At 39.5% G+C, this 22,061-nt stretch overlaps 1 protein-coding gene across 18 annotated transcripts in view; it reads right to left on the reverse strand.

The window, feature by feature from the left end:
- dst (dystonin) overlaps positions 1–22,061 on the reverse strand; it is a 570,552-nt gene that overhangs the window by 184,041 nt on the left and 364,450 nt on the right. For all 18 annotated transcript variants that reach the window (XM_069886058.1, XM_069886062.1, XM_069886061.1 and 15 more), the window contains 4 exons: positions 11,973–12,139; positions 4,814–4,970; positions 1,957–2,083; positions 1,072–1,125 (listed from right to left, as the gene is read on the reverse strand). In XM_069886058.1, coding sequence (XP_069742159.1) covers positions 1,072–1,125; positions 1,957–2,083; positions 4,814–4,970; positions 11,973–12,139 — 505 coding nt within the window. The remainder of the gene's footprint in view (positions 1–1,071; positions 1,126–1,956; positions 2,084–4,813; positions 4,971–11,972; positions 12,140–22,061) is intronic.

The raw sequence follows: 22,061 nt of genomic DNA on the forward strand, positions 1-22,061 counted from the left end.
CGCTGCTGCAAACCAACGAATTTCATGACTCGTTCATGACAATAAATTCTGATTCTGACCTCAAAATCTCCAAATAAACAGAGCACATAATTGTTGGCTGGAAATTTAAACTACAGTATTTATTGAACAGACTTCTCAACCAGTTTGAAACATGGCTTAAAGTTTGAAAGGAAATCTGAAGTTGTCAATGAGCCAGGGCAAAGAATGGAAAAACAGAACCCCAGGATTGTTGACAGAAATTATGGGGTGCCCACTGGCACAGCTGGTAGAGCCACTGTCTCACTGTGTCAGAGACCCGTTCAATCCCAACCCTGGTGCTGTTGGCATGGAGTTTGTACATTCTCCCTATGATCCAGGTGAGTCTCTTTAGGCTACTCCAGTCTGTCTCACATCCCGAAAACACAAGCGCTGGTAGGTAAGTTGGCCTCACTATAGATGAGTGGCAGAATCTTGGAAAAGGAGTTGATGAGAATATGGTGAGAATGAAATGTAATATGGTGTAAAAATAAGTGGTTAATGATCAGTATGGCCTTGATGAGAGGAAGGGGCTAATTTCTGTGCTGAGTCTTTTGATAACTCCACTGTCTTTAATTGTGCATTCAGAAGTCATTATACAGTTTGATTTTGTCATCGCAGAATTGGGCCAGTTGGATTTTTGAACTATTTCTTCAACTCTACTGCTGCCTGAATGTCCATCTGAAATAAAACTCAGATCATCCACGATCTAACTCTTCAGAAATCCCAATGGTTCAGCACCAGTGTTGATTGCCACACCCCCTTTAACACATCGGAGCACCAGTTCCTGCACTCTCTTGAAACTCACCTGGTTCTGTTTTCTGTGTGCTCCCTCGAAACTTGGAGGGTTCACCAGAAAATGTATTTTCTGCTGTATAACATGCAAAAACAAGTCAATTAAGTGTGCTTAAGAAGGAGTAGGAATTACATCCAACGATTCAATCTGGTACCGCAGAAGTCCAGAGCATTCCTCATGAAAGAAGTTTTACTGCACTTCATTTTGTTATGAGATTAGATCTTGCTCAAGTGACTCAACATGAAAAATGGTTTCCTCACCTTTGGAATCACAGATATCAGAGCCTTGTCTCCCACCGTTCACCACCTGTGGACCTGCAGAGCAGTACATTGAGGGAAAGAATTCCTGTTATTTGAGTTGCAGCCAATGCAAAATAAAGAAGCAATATGATTATTTATCCATTGCCAAAACTATTGAAGTGGATTTTTTCCCCCACTTTGCTTCCTTTAGGAAAATCTCATCTTCATTGATTTTTTTTGTCTTTATAGCCAGTGTGGCAATACCATCTCGTTAAAACTTCGGGTTACACAGTAACAAGAGTAGAAACCATTGTTGTTCTTGCCCCATTCAATATGCAGACTCTTTCTATGGAGATATCATTGTGCAATTATGAAGGTAAAAACAGAACAAAAAATATTCCTGGAAACTATGATATTGTAAGATTTCATGCTAAATTACAAGGATATTAGTAGTAGAGTGATGCTCTTTTAATATTCAATTAGCATCTTAATACTTCAGATTTTAAACTAAAGTAGCTCATTTAGTCACAAACCCATGAAATTAAAACTCTACGTAATACTGGGTTGATGCCAGTGTTGCACTTTAGAAATCTGGTGAATCACAATCAATTTAAATATGTAGCATCATTGACTGACAGATGGTGAAACATCAGACCAATTAGAGATGATGCAAATTGAAGGCATTCCCAGACATCTATTAAAAGCAAGCATGTGAAGAATCCATTCCCCACACTTCAAGCATCATTGGCGCTGCACCTTATTTAGTCACCTGCTGAACTGGTGAACAAACAAAAAGGTTGAAAATTCCCACACACAATCTTCATCCCAGTCACCAATCCCATGAAAAGGTAATGGAGTCGAGCTGTTTGATAAAACTCGGAAGAAATTCAGAATTCAGCTTCGTACCTTGTTTGAATGATGGCCTTGAAAGGACTGGAGAAATCAGCACATTGATCAGGTGACACAAGGCTGATCCTTTCTGATTAACTTCCTGAACCTCAGAAGCTTTTGCTGCCCACTCATCACACATGATCTGAATAAAAGATGAAGTGAAACATGAAAATGTGTAGACTCCGAGGTTGAAGTTATCGCCAGCATTGTGTGCTTTTATTTGAATAAAAGATGACATTGGAAACTTTTTAACATGACACTTACTGCACAATATCCTTGTGTATAAAAGACAGAACACAAAAATATAAAAATTAGGAGCAGGAATTGACCATCTGGCCCATTGAGCCTGCTCCTCCTTTTAATAAGCTCACGGTTGATCTGGCTGGGGACAGCTCCACATACCTGCCTTTTTACCCATTACCCTTAATTCACTTACCATGAGTACAGAGTACATACATGACATCACATCCAACCCTGAGATTCTTTTTATTGTGGGCATGGCAGAATTAGCACTCACTGGTAGTGCAAGAAAAACTCTACACAGCTTATACATGTAAACAAATAAAGAACTGTAATCAAATAATGAATGTTAAAAAAAAATGTCAGTGCAACACAGAGGGAATTTAAAAAATCAATTACATGCACAATTAATGAGTCCCTGATTGAGTGTGACGTAAAGGAGTCTGATGATGGAGGGGTAACAGCAGTCCCTGAACCTGGTGGTACAAGTCTTGTGGCACCTGTACCTTTTTCCTGATGGCAAGAGTGAGAACAGAGCATGTGCTGTGTGGATCCTTGATGATTGCTACTGCTCTTTGACAGCAGCATTCCCCATAGAGGTTTTCAGCAGTGGGGAGAGTTTTGCCTGTGCCCACTATCTATTGGAGAGCTTTAAATTCAGGGGTATTGGTGTCCCCATACCAGGTTGTGATGTAGCAATTTTGTAGAAATTTTCCAGGATTTCTGGTGTCATACATAAACTCCTGAAGAAGTAAAGTCACTGACGTGCTTTCTTCATGATGACATTAGTGTGTTGGGTCCAGGAAAGATCTTCTGAGATAGGGACTCCTATGAACTTAAATTTGCTCACCCTCTCTGATCCCCCAATGATCCCCCAATGATCACTGGATTGTAAACCTCTGATTTTCCTTTCCTGAAGTCAACAATCAGCTCCTTAGTTTTGATGACATTGAGTGCAAGGTTGCTGTTGGTGTACCATTCAGCCAAGTTTTCAATCTCCCTCCTGTCTGCTGACTCGTCACTTTTCTTTATACAACCCATTACCGTGGCATCAGCGAATTTATAGATGGTGTTGTTGTTGTACTGAGCCCCACAGTCGTAGGTGTAAAGTGAGTAGAGCAGAGGGGTAAGAACATAGCCCTGTGGTGTTCTGATACTGATGGAGATTGTGAAGGAGATGTTCTTACTAATCCTCACTGATTGTGGTCTGGAGGTGATGAAGTCCATGATCCAATTACACAGAGGGGTGTTGAATCCCAGATTTTGGAGTTTGCTTATCAGTTTTGAGTGGATTATGGCCAAACTGTAGTCAATAAAGAGCATCCTGATGAATGCACCTTTACTGTCCAGATATTCCAGGGCTTTGTGTAGAGCCAGTGAGATGGCATCCGCCATAGACCTGTTTTTACGATAGGCAAATTGGAACGCATCCACATCACCGCTCAGGAGCTGATATGCTTTAACACCAGCCTCTCAAAACACTTCATCACTGTCTATATGCGTCTTAAATATATTTAATGAGGCAGCCTCTACGGCCTCCAGAGATAGATGTTTTCAGATTCTCTCTTGTAAAGATGGGCTCTGAAGAATTAAATCAGTTGCTTTACACAGATAACAAGGTCAATTAAAACAAGGATTCAAGTGCAAGGTTTCCTCACAATTTTCCCCTGTGATAGGACGAGAAAGCATACCAGGAAGAAGCTGGTGTTGCATTTCACTTCATTATTTCAGAAAAGCAATGCAATTTTAACATCCTTTGGAAAACTGAGAACTTCTCTAGAAACCTGGAAGGCCCTTGAATCGATTGTGTCTACCCCTGCCTTTCTGACAGACCTGCAAATTCATCCAGTTTGGATATATATCCACCTCAGCTTCTGTAAAAGATCCATGCACTTAAAATGTGGTACATCACTACTTCCATGTAAGTGGTTTGGAAGCGACTTCCACTGTTCACGCATTTACATTAAAATACTACCAGCAATGCCAATGGGCTTGTTATGGACACCAAGAGTACCATTAGCCCACAGCTCCTGATACAAGATGCAGTATCCCATTTAGCTGGGCTGTGACTCAGCTACCTTGCTTGATCCAATATAGCTCCTGTCCTACTCCCAGAGAAGAACTGAACACAAGTGTGAGAAACACACATGGAACCCCCTCAGTTCCATCATCTCATTGTGTGGGCAGACACTGCTATTCTCTCTCAAGGTCAAAGCAAACTTCCAATGATCTATAGGGTGCCTTGAGTTCCAATGATCATCACCTTACCATCATCCCTTCATCTGTCTCAGCCCCAAGTTCTGAAATGCCACTCTTAATATCTCCTTCAATTTCACCATCATGGAGACACTCCCTAAATCTAACCAATGTCTTTGTATCAAATTTAGTTAGACAACACTTCTGAGACATTTTACAGTACAAGTTTCCAAGCCTATTAAGAAATGATTGGGTAGATAGGGAGACAACAAGATGGGAACCCAGGAAAAAGGGACAATGCCTCTATAGTAAACTTGGGTCTTACAAAAATTGAACTTGGGAGATACTTTCACAAATAAAAAGGGGTTGAAATATGGATTTCTCTCATGCAAATTTAAAGGTAACAGAAAGTATGTAGCAACCTAATATGACTCACCTTAAGATTAGATAAATGCTCTTGAAGAATTTCAGTAGAAAGGCTGGAGTCTATTGCTGGAATCCTCAAGTTTATTCCCTCAACCCACTTTCCAAATGACTTCACCATGGTTTTAAATTGATCTGTCTGAAGTTGGCAACTGAATAATTCTTCCTCTCTATAAATAAAACACCAAAAGCAAAAGTGAATGAGCAGAGTACTTAGGCGATAACTTCACCAGTGTTTTATTTTTCAGCTCGTATTGGTTTGTAGCAAAGAGAGTTCAAATATCTTGAACCAATCAAATCCTTGAGCCTTGTGACGCAGATCAAACAGATAAAAACATAATTAACAAATTTCCAAAACAGTTCCCATCATTCAAACCCCCCTGAAGTTAACCAATCTGGCCCCTATCCACTGGACATCCTTCCCGCCCCGTCATTATCTTCAGCCCATCTGCTGGGAGTGACAGTGATACTGAATCCCCTTATCATGTGTTTTCTGTAGATGTGAAGGGGAGTCAAATTCGCAGACGTGAGGGGGAGAGCAGACAGTGGGGTAACGTGTGTCGTTAAGGTGGCGCAGGAGGTGGACAGAGAGAAGGTGTAATTAATGGAGAGAAAGTCAGCCAATGTGGACTTTTAAAGGAAAAATGTGAAAAGTTAAGAGTCACGAAGAGATGCGAAGAGGAAGAGCAAGGACTGGAGAGATAGAAAATATGTAAAGTCAAATAGTTAGTCTATTGAGAGTTAATGCATGGGAAAAGGTCCTTCAGTCCATCGAGACCATGCTGACTTCAAGCATCTATTTTTACATTAATTCTGTTGTAACCTACTTTATCTCCCCAGATTCCTATCAATTACTCCCATGAGATTCTATCACTCCTCAATATTGTGAGCAATATTCAGTGGCCAATTAACCTCCCAACCCACACATTTATGGGATATAGGAGGAGACTGGAGCATGTGCTCTCCAGGAGAACGTGCAAACCCCATAGAGATCACCACCCAAGGTCAGGGTAGAACCCAGGTCACTGTGGGCAGTGAGGCAAGGGCTCTATTTGCTGCCCCTCTCTGTTGCCCTAAAAAGAAATACACCATGAAATTAGCCTTGAGAAAAAAAGGCAGAGGAAGAAATCAGATGGAGTACAGTGGGGAGCGATGTGCAGAAAGCAAGAAAAAATGTGAGGAGCCCAATGATGGGGAAGATGGCCATGATATTTCTTCATATTAATGAACTGCAAATAAAAGCAGTGCAGGTGTTAGAGGTAAATTGTACATAAAAAAAAATTAAGACTATGCCTTTCTCCTGGGGTTTCAATGGCCAACACCAGAGGACAGCAGTTTAAGATGAGTGGAGTAAAGTATAGGAAGGGGGAGGGAAGAGGTCAGAGATATATATATATATTTTTCCCCATATACAGAGAGTGGTAGGTGCCAGGGGTGGTAGTGAAGGCGAGTACTATAGTAACATATGAAAGTCTCTTAGTTACATGGGGAAAAAAAAGGGGGGCTTTTGGTATGAGAGAGGAAAGGATTAGATTGTTGCAGAAAAGGTTTACATAGGTCGGCACAATATCTGTGTGAGCTGTTGAGTTTTTCCATCACTTTTGTGTATTACACTACAATCACAGCATCTGCAAGACTTTCCTGTTTAACATCATGGGTTGAAGGACCTGTTCAATGCTGTTCTCAGCAAATGGATAACACTGTGGTAAATGGATTTCAAAAGACAAATTGAAAAGGGACACAAAATTTAAAAAAAAATCTAAATAGTGAAAAGGTAGCAGTATTTGAGGCATGAGAATCCATGCAAACACCGTTAACATGACATGGGCAGGTTCAGAACCCAATCCGGGAAGTTTTCTGGGATAGACCGCATATAAGCAGTGGAGGTGTTAGAGGTAAATTATACACAAAAACTAATTAAGCCAGTACCTTTTTTCTGGGGTTTCATTGGCCAACACCAGAAGACACCAGTTTAAGCTGAGTGAAGTAAAGTTTGGGGGGGAGGGGTCAAATATATTTCAGTCTCTCTGAGACTGTCCGTCAGGTTCTCGGATGACTGGCTTCCACAGGTTCTGGTGTCTAATGAGGCTGGTATGGATGTCAGTCAGATGGGGTGCAGATGGGGCGTAGGGAGGGTTGGAAGGGTTGGGTGGTAAGTTGTGTGAAAGGTGATGCATTCCTGGCGTGGTTTTACCTGTGACCCTGATGAGGAAGTTCTCAATGCCATTTCAAAAGCTCCTTCTCCACGTTGGGCTGCCATGAGCCCAGGATTCCAGTTGATATGTTATATTTTTCCGAGGAGACTTAGGAAACTCCTCTGTCCCTTTGTCACCTCCTGTTCTGGTGGAATCATTCCACTCTCCAGACACCAAAAGACAGACAAGCAAGTTTTATGGCTTGCTCGGTGTGTTGAGCTGGGACAGATCAATCGTTCACTGATCGATCAATGGATCTGGAAATCATTGCAGAGGTTCCATTGATGATATCTCTCCTAAGTTCTCTGGTGATTCATATGTCTGAAGCATACAGGAGAGCAGGGATTGTTGCTGCCACGCACCACAAGCTTTGAAGTTCATCTTTGCCAGTCTTTTTTTAAAAATTCTACATTGAACAGTACAGCACAATATTGTGCCAACCTACACTATATAAACCTATTGCACTAGCAGTCTAACCCTTCCCAGCCTCACAGCCCATTACCCACTTTCTTTATGTCCACATCCACACCCAAGAATCTTTCAAATGTTTCTATTTTACCACCCTTGGCAATGCATTTCATACATCCACCAATCTCTTTGGTCAGATCGCCATAAGTTGCATTGGCATGCAAGACTCAATGGTGAATGCCATCCTCAATGTTTGTCTTTGCTGAAACGTGGCTCCCAAAATGTTTTCCAGGGTTCGACAAGTACTCTGATCATCAAGGTGGTGTTACACTGCAGGGATGGATAGCTTTGCAGACACTTTGGCCTCCGAGTGCGGCCATGTGTAGCTGGATTGTCAGCAGTCTCCGGTAGCTCATCTTAGTAAGGACAAGGGAGGGTCGGATATGTTATGTAGATCAGTAGATAAACACAAAGATGCCAGATGACAAAATCTTGAGCAAACAATGAGCTGCTGAAGGAACCCAGCAGGTCGGGCAGCGTCCGTGGGTAGAAATGGACTGTCGATGTTTCGGGTTGGGACTCGATCAAGATCTCTGAATCGTTGGCTGACCATTTCTACCCACAGGATACTGTCTGACCCACTGAGTTCCTCCAGCAGCTGGTAGATTTAGAAGATACCTGGATGATTCCCTGGATCAACCTTTTTTTGGTTATGCCCCTGCCCCCCCCACCCTCCCCCAGGAGCATGCTCAAAGTTTATGGGCCCCCTTCTCCCTGAAGCAGCCATTTAGTTGTTTTCTTCTGCACTTCTTTCCTACTGACTACATAAAAAACATGAAAATAAATTTATGATTTCAGTCCGTGCCCCTCCACTCCATTAAATGTGCTGTGGCCCACGGGGTGGGGGGAAATATGGTCCCCACTGAGAATGGCTGCCCTAGATTTTGAAGGTGATCAGATGTTATAAGAAGATTGGGAGGGAAGGAGGGAAACCACCACTTCCAGTTGAGAGTCTAGGTCTGGGGGCATGGTCTATAAACAGGAGTCCAGCCTTTCAGCGGCGACATCAGAAAATACCTCAACACAAAAAGCATAGATCTGGAAATCTCTTTCACTTACAGCAACTAACATCAACCATTAATGTCAATTTGCAGAGTGATGTACATCCCTTCAACAAATGTATTAAGGGCCATGAGGATAAAATGCAAAATTATGTGTCAGATTAGCCACTATCTATCTTATTGTGGGTCAGGATAGGCTCGAAGGTCAAAAGGCATTCATGTTTCTTTGTTCCTCTTGTTATGACCCACGCGTAACGAGCAGCAATAGACAATGAACCAACCTTAACACTAAATCTATCCCTAGCTATCCGCGTGTTCGTGCGTGATATACCCAGACCATTACAGTCCAGCCTGTTATGTCTCTGGGTTATTTGGGAAGCCTATTAAATATCTTACACTTGCAAGATTCAAATAACAGAAGAGACTTTACTTACTGATGCCTTCCACCATCTCTGGAAACTGTTCACACACTCACTATATAACACAGCGCAAAATCTAGAAAGTTACTTTAAGTTCAGTCTCCTAAATTTAATTTTGAAGCATAGGCCTTTGAAATTTGATGCTCAGAATTAATGTTGAATTGATGGGAAGTCTGGAGTTGTCGCTGCTACAGACTCATGAAATCTCCTTGGAAGAAATGGCAATCCATGCGACCTATAGTCATTGTAGTCCTGGTCCTTTTGTAGGTGAGTCTCGAACTACATGGCCTCCACGAACCTTCCAAGACCCGGGCATCGGTCTCTCCAATCAACTTCCCTGCTAGACACACTTAAATTGAAGCGGTCTCTCCAAGTGACCTCCACTGTTTGTCACAATCAAAATGATCCTCCTGGCAATCCACCAAAAAGGCCTAGTCATTCACAGAACATGCTTTACTCTGAATTCCACAAAAATGACTGGCCACAAGAGCTGCTTCAAAATGCTGCTTTCTCTCCAGCAGTCAAAATGGTTCTCCCTTGCAAAATCACAAGGTCTTTGCAAATGTATTGAATTCTGGAACAGACTGTGACAAGCCTTCTCTCAGTTCTTTCAAAATATTGAATTTATCGCTGGCTGTGACTTGTGTGGTGCTTGTGTGAAATGTTAACTGTGACCATTCAGTTCCTCCTGTCTATACTATCACTTACAGCAATAATCCCATTTTACTAAAACAGGAGCTCACAGTACTCTAAAAGATAAAATTATTCTTGGAGAAGTGGGACAGTTCCACAAAATATCAGTGATTCTCAAGATCAGCTGTGAAAATATTGGGAAAGGTTTCATTCTATACAGGTCTGAAAAGTTTCAGGTGAGAGGAAAGGACTTTTAATGCATTAACTGGATTCCAGGAGTGGTAGCCATCCCTGCAGCACGATGTGTTTCTGATGCACTAAAATTGGAATGCAGTAGTCAGATAGATTGACTTGAATTAATCACTTCAAACTTTGAGGAGAAGCAAGTGAGGAAACTCCTTACAGTTTCTCATGAATTTATGGAGGATGCGAGTTGGCCAAAACCACACAGTCTGGAAGCAGAACACTGTCCGTTTGGGAAGGGATGGAGGGGAGAAAAAGAGAAATCGCTTCAGTTCTGTTAACTTGCAGGTTTAACAGCTTCAAGCTACATTTAGTCAGGTAGAATTCAAATGTTGTTTTGCACTATACTCAAGATTCAAGATCTCCTTTATTGTCATATAATAGAACGTAACGTAACGCAAAATTGCCTTCTGCCTGTCACAAACAAAGAGCTACTATTAGTGTCGCCTGCTGCCACTTACAGTGAAAAAGAGAAACAAAAGAGAGTCCCTTCAGAGTTAATGAGTGTCGTGGATTCACCTCCAGTGCTCCCGCAGCCTGTCCTCTTTTCCCCACAGTCTGCAACCACTCCTGGCTGCTGGCAAGCACAGGCGCCACCATCTTGGGCACAGACCTCTACAGTTGCAGGATTTTACTAACAGCATCGGCTCCTTTGACAGGTCATTTAAAGCCTGTACGGAGTGGCAGGTATGAGGACCGTGCAGTTGAACCCTTTGGAACAGTACTGTGTCTTCGCTCTCCTGGTTTTGCACCAGTGGCAGCGCTGCCATTATCGCAGCTCTGGCAGGGCAGCCATTTTATCAATTAATCAAACCCTGACTGGCTTTACTGGGTGTTAAATGATTCCTGGCTGGTTTGTTTAGCCAAAGAACAATGTACTCACTCAATTTTACCACAAATAAAATTGGTAAAGGTCACTGGGGACATGCCAAATTTCCTTATGCTTCTGAGGAAGTGGAGGTGTTGGTGCATTTCTTGCCCATGGAGCTCGTGATTGGACCAGGATATATATTTGGTGATATTTACGAGTAAACACATCATGCTCTCCACATCTCCATCTCACCACCATTTATATGGACAGGGGTATGTGCTCTATGCAACTTCCTGAATGCCAGTGACCAATCCCTTAATTTTGCTGACATGGAGGGAGAGCTGGTTGTCCCGACCCCAAATCAGCACACTCTCGCTCTCATTCCTGTACTGTCTCATCATTATTTGATATCTACTTTACAAGGACAGCCTTACTTTCCTCTGTCACCCACTTCTCTGGGTGCTTTAATCTCTTGTCTTGAATGCACCCTGTGACTGTGTCTCCACGACCCTCTTGGACAAAGAATTCTGAAGATTGACCATTCTCTGGGTGAAGAAACTTCTTCCCATTGTATCCTTAATAGGCAATTGCTTCTTTTGAGGCTACATTCTTTCATTCCAAAGAGCTCCACGAGGGGAAACATTATTCCCCTCTCAAACTCCATAAGTATTTTATGTATTTCAATGAGTTCACTTCTCATTCTTCCAAACTCAAGAAAGCATGACCCAGTTTGCTTAATTTTTCCTAATGAGACCAATGCAGCCGAGAGAATCTTTGCTTCATTACTCATCAGCAGTGTTAAAACCCACTGAAGGTTTTGACAGGTCAAAGTGAAAAAATTCTTGCCCAGTGGATAAAATACTCAACAATGTGGTGCAACCCTTCAAGAGAACTGCATTTTTTTAGGGTAAAGGTAGTGAGGGACAAGGAAAAAGCAAGATGTATGTAGAGCAAAAAAGAGTGCAAGAGGTTGAGACTGCAGGGATCAGAGTACATGAAAACATGTAAGAGGTGCGTCAATTAGAGAATAAGAGTGAAGAAGAGAGAGAGAAAGCAAATGTAAAAGGAAGACAAACAGAAACGTAGAGAATCTGGCATCACAGCACTGAGTTATGTGGGAGAGAGAGAGACAATTAGACATCATTATGTTATAAATGTTATGCAAGGTGTACAGATAATGCTGAACTAATTCTTTATTTTATATCAGCTCATTGTGAATGTTGATAAACTCTACTTTCTCCATCAAACTGACCAAGTAATGCTCATAGCTTTCTGCTTTTTCACTACTTAATCAAAGGCACTTAAATGTATATATGAATCTGAAAATATGACAACTTGCTGGGTTATTGTCCAACAACACGAACATATATTTAATGACGACACTGAAATGGTGGGGACTCACTTTTTCTGGGTAGCCTCTCCCAGTCCTTGAAATTTCTTTGACAGGCCGTTAACTTTGTTGAGGAGCTGTGTCCGTTCTTCACCTGTAGCGCATCCGCCAAGCTCCTCAGCCAACTTATTTAGTGCATTCAAAGCTCCACTTTGATCCAGTAGCTCAGCTTTCATTTCCTAGAGCAAACATAATGATAATAAGAAGCAGTGATGGCGTTCCTGCACATCAAATGCTGGCATTGGCTTCAGCACATCAGAGTAAAGAGTGCTGACTACATTATTTTGACCGAGAACTTGGTTTTCAATTAAGAAATATCCATTAAGCAACTACCACGTCCAATTATTAACTGGTTCTATGTCGATTTTCATGGCAATCATACTTTCAAGAGCTTTTTCCGACAGCAGCAGACTTTGAGATGAGATTGCAATTTAATAGAATGTTCCACATGATTCGCACAGTCCCCCAGTATGTGTCTCATAAAGGATTTTCTGTGTATAAGCACTCTGGATTGTTTTTTTTTTGGGGGGGGGGGGTGAAATCACAAGAATAATTTGCCTTTATGAAACATTTCCACTGTTTAGAAAATAACCAAGTGCTTAATCTGGCAAAGTGGAAACCAAAATATTATAATATCAGAAGACTCAACAGCTTGGTCAAATACTGGTTGTTTCGGAAATGTCCACAATGGGGGCCTCTGGCACATTGCCAATATAGGGGGAGAGAGAAAAGGATAGCATAAAAATATGGGAAAATTGTGGCGTGACATCTCAGTTCAGCCCCAATTCCAAAAAGAAATGGCTGCTGATTGACACATAGTTGGATGCCCTTAATACCTTGGAGCCCTCTGGAGGACATAGGTGAGCATGACAAGTGGGCAACTTCCTGCCCCACCATATTTGACTTTCCAATGACAAGGTGCCTGGAACCCAGGGACCATGCTGGACCTGGAACCATGGCAGAAATCCGAGTCCAGATCCGAGTTCGAGACAAATACAGTATTGATTGTACTCTAATAACAGCAGGGGAATAATGCTGGTAAGGATAGGTCTATCACTATATAATACTAGGGTACACTACTGGCAGGATACGTCCATCACTGCATAACAGCAGGGAACAGAACTGGCGGAACTGGTCTCTTCACAGCATTAAATGCAAGTTTAAAGTGGTACATCTTATACAGTCACTGCCTTGACCATCCAACCAGGTTCTATTTTTGCTAGAGGCACATAGACATGATCTTGGGAGTCCTATAATGTAAAGCAGTTATTGAGAGCTGACAGGAAGGAAATGTATCCAGTTCCCTGATACAGGCGAATGGGAAATGTTTGCCCTCTGATGGAACTGTATCAACTGCTAGGTTAGTTGGAAAAAATACTTGGTTTTAATTTTCTGAATGATCTTGTGTATTTGACTTCTGAATGTAACTGCACATGCTTTATGTATTTTCCTGTTTAAAAAAATACCTGTCAACCCCCATCACCTTCTGTTTCCTGCCAATGAGGCAAATTTAGATAAATTTGTCACCTTCCCTTGCATCTCAAGGGCTTTCAGTTTTTTTTGGATCAGCCTGAAATGTTAACTATCTCATGGCTATGAATTTTGTAACTCTTTCTCCATCCCATAACAAAATGGAACCAAGATGGAACATAAAAAAATTATTTTTCTCAACAATGTGTTTTGAGATGTTTTAAAATAGGAAAATTTAGAAAAATCACTGCAATATACTGTAGTTTCAAATGCTAATGCAACTCTATGTAACCGACAGTTTCCAACCCGGGTGGACTCACTAATGAGACAAACTACAAATATTTCCCGCAAACTGTTTTCCTAGGAACAGAGAGGGATTAGAGAGAGTTAACAGAGGTGTGCAACAAAAAAACATGATCACATGAAATCAGAGAAATTTGAATTTTAAGTCAGAAAGAGAGTAGGAGATAAGGGTGGTGGAAAAATAGGGAAGAAGGATAGAGAAGAGTATGGGGGAAGAAGAGGGGAGGGGGAGAAGGGGCGTAGGGCAGGGGGTGTGGAGGAGAGGGGAGGGGAAGAAGGGGGAGGGAAGGGGAGAGGAGGGGGAGGAGAGAGGGAGGAGAGAAGGGGGAGAGAAGGGGGAGAGGAGAGGGGGAGAGAGGGGGGAAGTGGGGGAGAGAGGGGGGAGAGGGGAGAGAGAGTGGGGAGAGAGGGGGGAGAGGGAGGGGGAGAGGGGAGAGGGGAGGGAGAGGGGGAAGAGGGAGGGGAGGGGGGAGAGGGAAGAATTGCTGCTAGGTGAACTGAGTGCCTCATTCTGTGCTGCAGGATTCTATCATTCAACAAATGCACCACAAAACTTAACCAAAAGGAAAAATTCCTCTGCTTGAAGCCAAAACTTGGAGTGAGCTTGGCTGAGCAAACAGTAAATAATCCCCACTGATTACAAGCCAGAAAGTAACAGACTGTTTAAATCAGTTAGTTTCTCTTCACTTGCCACTTCAATATATTTTCTAATTGAGTGATCTGATTTAAACAAAACAGATGGCCTCATGCCACTACATTGTGCCAAGGACATCTACCATTGGGCTTCAGCAGAGATATCCTGGAAGTTGTCCGCAGTGTAGAAGCACAAATCTATTTAAAACATCCATTTCACACCGAGGACAGGGCTGAAGTCTTCAAAGTTGTCTCGGCTAACTCCAGCAATGAACGGTTAATCTGCAGTAGAATCACTGCATCCAAATCAAGATGGGATTGAGGTCTTTTGATTTGGTGCATGGTGCAGTAGAAGCAGGTCAGGCGCCAAAACCTCTGGAGATCCTTCCCACCATACTTGGCAACCAAGAAAAACAGGTTGAGAGAAAAGCAAGGAAATCAATGAACAGGTTGTTTGTATGAGTAATGGTTAAACAGGAGATTAATTCAGGGATGGACTACATGAAACAAGATATTGTGATGGAAAAATTGTGTGTGGGGAGAGATGTATTTTAGAATGGGAGGCAAGTGATTGCACTCCAAGAAATAGCTTTCCTGATGTATGTCCCCAACATTCAAGTCCAACAAGCAAATCCACAAACCAACAAATAGAGAATCACCTCACACAGAGGGAATTTCCAGCTTATTCCACAACAATTCAAAGTCCAAGGAAAACCCACCAATTAAATCCCTCCAAACACTGTACAAGCGTTGGATTAGAATCAGTGGTTCTCAACCTTTTTCTTTCCACTCACATCCCACTTTAAGTAATCCCTATGCCAACAGAGTTCTGTGATTGGTAAGGGATTGCTTAAGGTGGTATGTGAGTGGAAAGGGAAGGTTGAGAATCACTGCTCCAACTCAATTGTTACTGAAATATTTCACTTGAGAAAAATTGTCATTGGCCCATTTCCTTTGGAGTTATGAAACCATGAATATAATGCCAAAAAGGTATGATTAAAACAGAGGTTTTCAAACTTTTTCTTTGCACCCACTGTGATAGTACAGATCTATCACCAATGTACATAGTTACAGTATCTAGACTGTGCTTACAGCGATTGGCTGAGAGCTAAGCCACACCTACTGTCTGGGCCTTAAAGGGTTGTGTCCCTAGCCAGGTCGGATCATTCCAGATTGGTCGACCACCTGTGAAGAGCTCCTGTCTTTTTCTAATAAAAGCCTTGGTTTGGATCAACAAGTCTCTGGTTCTTTCGACGAGCTCTACACCCACATACCACCTTAAGCAACCCTTTACTAATCACAGAGCACCAATGGCATAGGGATGACTTAACTTGAAATGTTATGTGAGTGGAAAGAAAAAAGTTGAGAACCACTGCTAGATGAAGTCTCACCATGAGCACCCGAATGGAAATATGTCTAAACATGTGAACTCTACTAAAATAAATCAGAGGACAAATAAATTAAGAGTCACACCAACATTCTTCAGGATTCTTTTCCTTATTCTGTGCTCCCCTCCAACTAAATTTTCCAAGGCTCAGCTAGAACATAAGGATTGAACTGGAAATGGCAGTGGGAATCATCACTGCTGCCTACATTATAAACCTGGTTAATTCAGCATCCCAATCTGCTATAATGCGAGGTTTGGTATCCCAATCGACCCATTCTCTGACCAGCAAAAATTATTTCCTTTCCTCCAAAGAGAATATTCATATTTCAGCCTTTTATTCTGCATTAACTGTTGAGCTGATTCCCGGGGGAGTCACGTGATGGAGTAGTGGCCTGTCAGGGAATTCCAGCCCTCTCCAGAAAAGTTGAAAAAAAACGCACAAAACACAAAGGTACAAGAGTAAAAATTAAAACAAAGTAAAAATAAAGGTGAGAAGAAAATGGCAGCGAAGAGAGAAAAGTCAAAAACAACGGGAAGAGAAGATGAAAGAAAGTCGGAAGAAGAAGGTGAAGGCCTTACCTGTCCGCGGAGAGAGAAGCCCGCTCCCTCAGGTCAGTGAAAGTCCCGAGCCGAGTAAAAGTGTGCAACCGCGCATGCGCGACGCGCATGAAAAAAAACACACTGACGGGACGGGGAAACAGCTGCAGAGTCGATCTCCACAGCTGAGAGTGACAGCTGCAACACAGCAACAGGAGCAGAACATGGAAAATAACGACAACAAGAAAGAAGAGGGTAAAAAGAAAACAAGGAAACAACAGATGGTCAACCCAGAGGAAGAAGAAGAAGAAGAACATAGAGAAATGGAAGAAGAGAAAGGCAGGACAATGGATGTATCTTTTTTTAAAGAATATATGGAATCAGTGAAAGAATGGCAATTACAAGAATTTAATGAGATAAAAAGAAGAATTAAGAGTGCAGAAGAAAAAATGAATAAAATAGAAATGGTCATATCTGAGATAGGAAAAAGAGTGGATAATGTGGAAGAACGAGAAATAATCGTAGAAATTGAAGTAGAGGACTTAAAAGAGAAATTACAAGAATCTAATAAAAAAAGTTAAAGAGGCACATGAGCTGTTAGCTCAGAAGATAGATATAATGGAAAACTATAATAGAAGAAATAATATAAAGATAGTGGGCCTTAAGGAAGATGAAGAAGGCAAGAATATGAGAGAATTTATAAAAGATTGGATTCCCAGGGTCCTAGGAAGACCAGAATTACAGGAAGAAATGGAAATAGAGAGGGCACATAGAACATTAGCCCCGAAACCACAACCGCAGCAAAAAACAAGATCCATTTTAGTAAAATTTTTAAGATATACAACAAGAGAAAATATATTGGAGAAAGCAATGAAGAAAATAAGAGAAGACAAAAAGCCAGTGGAATACAAAGGTCAAAAAATTTTTTTCTATCCAGACGTAAGTTTTGAACTCCTGAAGAAGAGGAAGGAGTTCAATACAGCAAAAACGATCTTATGGAAAAAAGGATATAAATTTATGTTAAAGTACCCAGCGGTACTTAAAATAGTTATTCCAGGGCAACAAAACAGACTATTCTCGGATCCAGAGGAAGCACGAAAATTTGCAGAACAACTACAAAACAAGCAGAGAGATGAAGACATGTAATGAGAGTAAAAATGACCACGAACTATATGTATGTGTGTGTATGGGTATATATATATATATATATATATATATACACCTATATATATACCTATATATATATATATATAGGTATATATATATAGGTATATATATATATATATATATATATATAGGTGTGTATACATGAGTTTATCCGTATTTAGAGGAAAATATATAGAGTATAGATAAGAATTAATAAGGGAATGAAAGGGAATAGAGGGAATAAGTAGGGAATTTAAAGAGTGACCTTTGTTATATATGAAAATTGAAATCTTTTCCGGGGGGGCTGGGTGGGGAGGAGTTACGGTCACTGCAAAATCAGTTGACGCTTGCGAGTGAATTCGCAAATCCAAATGGAGAGGGGAGATGTGGTTGCGCGACAAGGGATAAAGGGCAACTCAGGAGGGGGAGGGGAGAATGGGGTTAAAGAAGTTTTAAATAGGAGAATAAGGAAAATGTTTGATGTTTTAGAAATGTTGTCTTATAAAGTGTTCAAAACAAGAAAGCAGAAATGGATAAGAAGGATAGGTGATGATGGAGAAACGGAAAGGTAAGATAAACAAAGTATGAAATGGCTATGTTGAACTATATTACTTTAAATATTAATGGAATACATAACTAAATCAAAAGGAAGAAACTGCTAAATTTACTGAAAAAAGAAAAAATTGATATAGCATTTGTGTAAGAAACACATTTAACTGAATTGGAGCACAAGAAATTAAAGAGAGATTGGGTAGGACATGTAACAGCAGCGTCGTATAATTCAAAAGCAAGAGGAGTAGCTATATTAATCAGTAAAAATGTACCAATTAAAATAGAAGAGGAAATAATAGATCCAGCAGGGAGATATGTAATGATAAAATGTCAGATATATTCGGAGTTTTGGAATCTACTCAATGTATATTCACCTAACGAAGAAGATCAAAAGTTTATGCAAGATATTTTTTTGAAGATAGCAGATACGCAAGGGAACATATTAATAGGAGGGGATTTCAACCTTAATTTGGATTCAAATATGGATAAAACTTGGAAAAAAATTAACAGAGAGAACAAAGTAACCAAATTTATAATTAAATCGATGCAAGAAATGCAACTTTTGGATATATGGAGGAAACAACACCCAATGGAAAAGGAATATTTATATTATTTGGGTAAACATAAAACATACTCAAGAATAGACCTATTTCTGTTATCAGCTCGTATGCAAGATAGAATAAGAAAAACAGAATATAAAACTAGAATATTATCAGACCATTCACCCTTGATATTGACAATAGAGTTAGAGGACATCCCTCCAAGAATGTATAGATGGAGATTAAACTCCATGCTACTTAAAAGGCAGGATTTTAGAGAATTCATTGAAAGACAAATTAAAATGTACTTTGAAATAAATACGGAATCAGTGAAAGATAAGTTTATACTATGGGATGCAATGAAAGCGTACATCAGAGGGCAAATAATAAGTTATGTAACCAAGATGAAGAAGGACTATAATCAGGAAACAGAGCAGTTGGAAAGGGAAATAGTAAATATAGAAAAAGAATTAGCAATGAAGGAAGATACAACTAAAAGAAGAGAATTGGCAGATAAAAAAAATTAAATATGAAACACTACAAACATATAAGTTGGAGAAGAACATAATGAAGACAAAACAGAAATATTATGAACTAGGCAAAAAAACGCACAAAATTCTAGCATGGCAGCTTAAGACAGAACAAGCTAAGAAAATGGTATTGGCATCAAGGAAAAAAGACAAACAAATCACATATAATCCAACGGAGATTAATGAAAACTGTAGAGAATTCTATGAACAATCATACCAAACTGAAAACGAAGGGAAAGAAGGCAAAATAGATGAATTTTTAACTAAAAATAAACTACCAAAGTTACAAATAGAGGAACAAAATAAATTAACAGAACTATTTGAAATAGTAGAAATACAAGAGATAATTAAAAAAACTACCAAATAATAAAACACCAGGAGAGGATGGATTCCCAATTAAATTCTATAAAACATTTAAAGATTTATTAATTCCTCCCCTCCTTGAAGTAATCAACCAGACTGACAAAACACAAAGCTTACCAGATTCATGTAAAACAGCAATAATTACAGTAATACAAAAGCAAGGGAAAGATCCACTCGCACCAGCGTCATATAGACCAATATCATTACTTAACACAGATTATAAGATAATAGCTAAACTATTAGCAAACAGATTAGCAGATTATGTACCTAAAATGGTAAATCTAGACCAAACTGGATTTATTAAAAAAAGACGAACAACAGACAATATTTGTAAATTTATTAACTTAATTCATGCAATAGAAGGGAGTAAAGCACCAACAGTAGCAGTTGCTTTAGAAGCAGAGAAGGCCTTTGACAGAGAGGATGGAATTATTTATTCAAAGTTTTGCAAAAATTCAGTTTACCAGAGAAGTATATTAATTGGATTAAAGCATTATATAAGGGGCCATTGGCGAAAGTGACAGTAAATGGATATATATCAAAGTAATTTAATTTAAGCAGATCAACACGGCAGGGATGCCCACTATCACCCTTATTGTTCGCGTTAGCTATAGAACCACTAGCAGAATTGATAAGAACAGAAAATAATATAAAAGGGATAAAAATAAAAGACAAGGAATATAAAATTAGTTTATTTGCAGATGATGTTATAGTATACTTAACACAACCAGAACTATCAATAAAAGAATTATATAAGAAATTGAAGGAATATGGAGAAATGTCGGGTTACAAGATTAAGGTAAATAAAAGTGAAGCAATGCCAATGAATAATGCGGATTTCTCAAAATTTAAGAAGGAATCACCATTTAGATGGCAAATGCAAGCAATAAGATACCTAGGTATACAAATAAATAAAAATCTCGGCCATCTATATAAACTCAATTATTATCCACTAATGAAAAAATTACAGGACAATTTAGAGCATTGGAAAGATTTACCACTAACACTAATAGCAAGGATAAACTGTATTAAAATGAACATTTTCCCAAGGATACTATACCTATTTCAGGCATTGCCAATACATTTGACAGAGAAATTCTTCAAGGAGTTAAAGAAAATATTAAGGAAATTTTTATGGAAAGGGGGGAAACCGAGGATAGCACTAGATAAATTAACAGAATGGTATAAACAAGGAGGCTTACAACTGCCAAACTTTAAAAATTATTATAGAGCCACACAATTAAGATACCTATCAGATTTTTATCAAACAAGGGAAAAGCCAGATTGGACTAGATTAGAACTAGATAAAATAGGGGAAAAGATACCTGAACACATATTATATAAATGGAATGAAAAATTGGTACAACGTAGGAGTTCTCCAGTATTACATCATCTGCTCAATATTTGGAAGAAGATTCATGTAGAAAGGAATAAAACAAATTACCAATTACCAAAACTAATACTGACGCAAAATCAGTTACTCCCTTTTACAATAGATAACCTTTCCTTTAGAGAATGGGAGAAAAAAAGGATCAAAAGAATAGAAAATTGCTTTTCAGGAAATAAATTATTATCCTTTGAACAAATGAAGGATAAATATAATATAACTCAAGATACAGTGTTGGCATATTACCAACTGAGATCCTACTTGAAGGACAAATTAGGAAGAAGTCTGAGGTTACCAGAGGGAAGTAACTTTGAATATGTGATTACAGATACAATGATAATCAAAAGATTTATAACAAATATGTATATTAAACTGCAAGAAAAGGAGAATGAGGAAACAAATGGTAAAACTAAACAAAAATGGGAACAAGATTTAAATATAATGATAAAGAAGGAAACATGGGAGAAGTTATGCTCTGGAACAATGAGAAATACAATAAATACGAGGTTACGTATGATACAATATAACTGGATACAAAGGCTATACATTACACCTCAAAAGTTAAATAAATGGGACCCAACAGTATCTGACAGATGTTTTCGTTGTAAAAAAGAAATGGGAACAACAATTCATGCAATCTGGACATGTGAGAAAGTAGAAAAATTTTGGGAAGATCTAAACCAGATATTAAATAAAATTACAGAAAACAATACCAAAAAACCCAGAGATCTTCCTCCTAAGTAACATAAAAAATAAAGAATTTGGACTTGATTTGGATGGTGCACAAAAAAGATTTGTTAAGATAGCTCTAGCCGTAGCAAAAAAATGTATTATGTCAACCTGGAAATTGGAAGATAATTTGAGAATACAACAATGGTGTGTAGAAATGAATAAATGTATTCCATTAGAAAAAATAACATATAATTTAAGAAATAATATTGAAATATTTGAACAAATATGGGAGCCATACATGAAACACAATAGAGAAAACCTACCGGGGACATCTACCACCTAAATTAACGAAAGGAGAAGGAAATGAAAAGAATTGACTCAGTGGAATTTCTTGTTTATTTTTATTGAATGACAACATTGTTTGACTGGTTTAATGTATCTTAGATTTTGTACTTTAAATGAATGGGGGGGGAGGTAGGGAGGGTGGGATGGGAGGGGGGGGAGAAAATGACACTGTATATATTTCAAAAGGAAAATGTATGTATCTTGGTCAGTGTGGTTTATGGTGTGAAAAATAAAAAA

Source organism: Narcine bancroftii, chromosome 6 (genome assembly GCF_036971445.1).
Source record: "Narcine bancroftii isolate sNarBan1 chromosome 6, sNarBan1.hap1, whole genome shotgun sequence".
Taxonomy (NCBI): Eukaryota; Metazoa; Chordata; class Chondrichthyes; order Torpediniformes; family Narcinidae; genus Narcine; species Narcine bancroftii.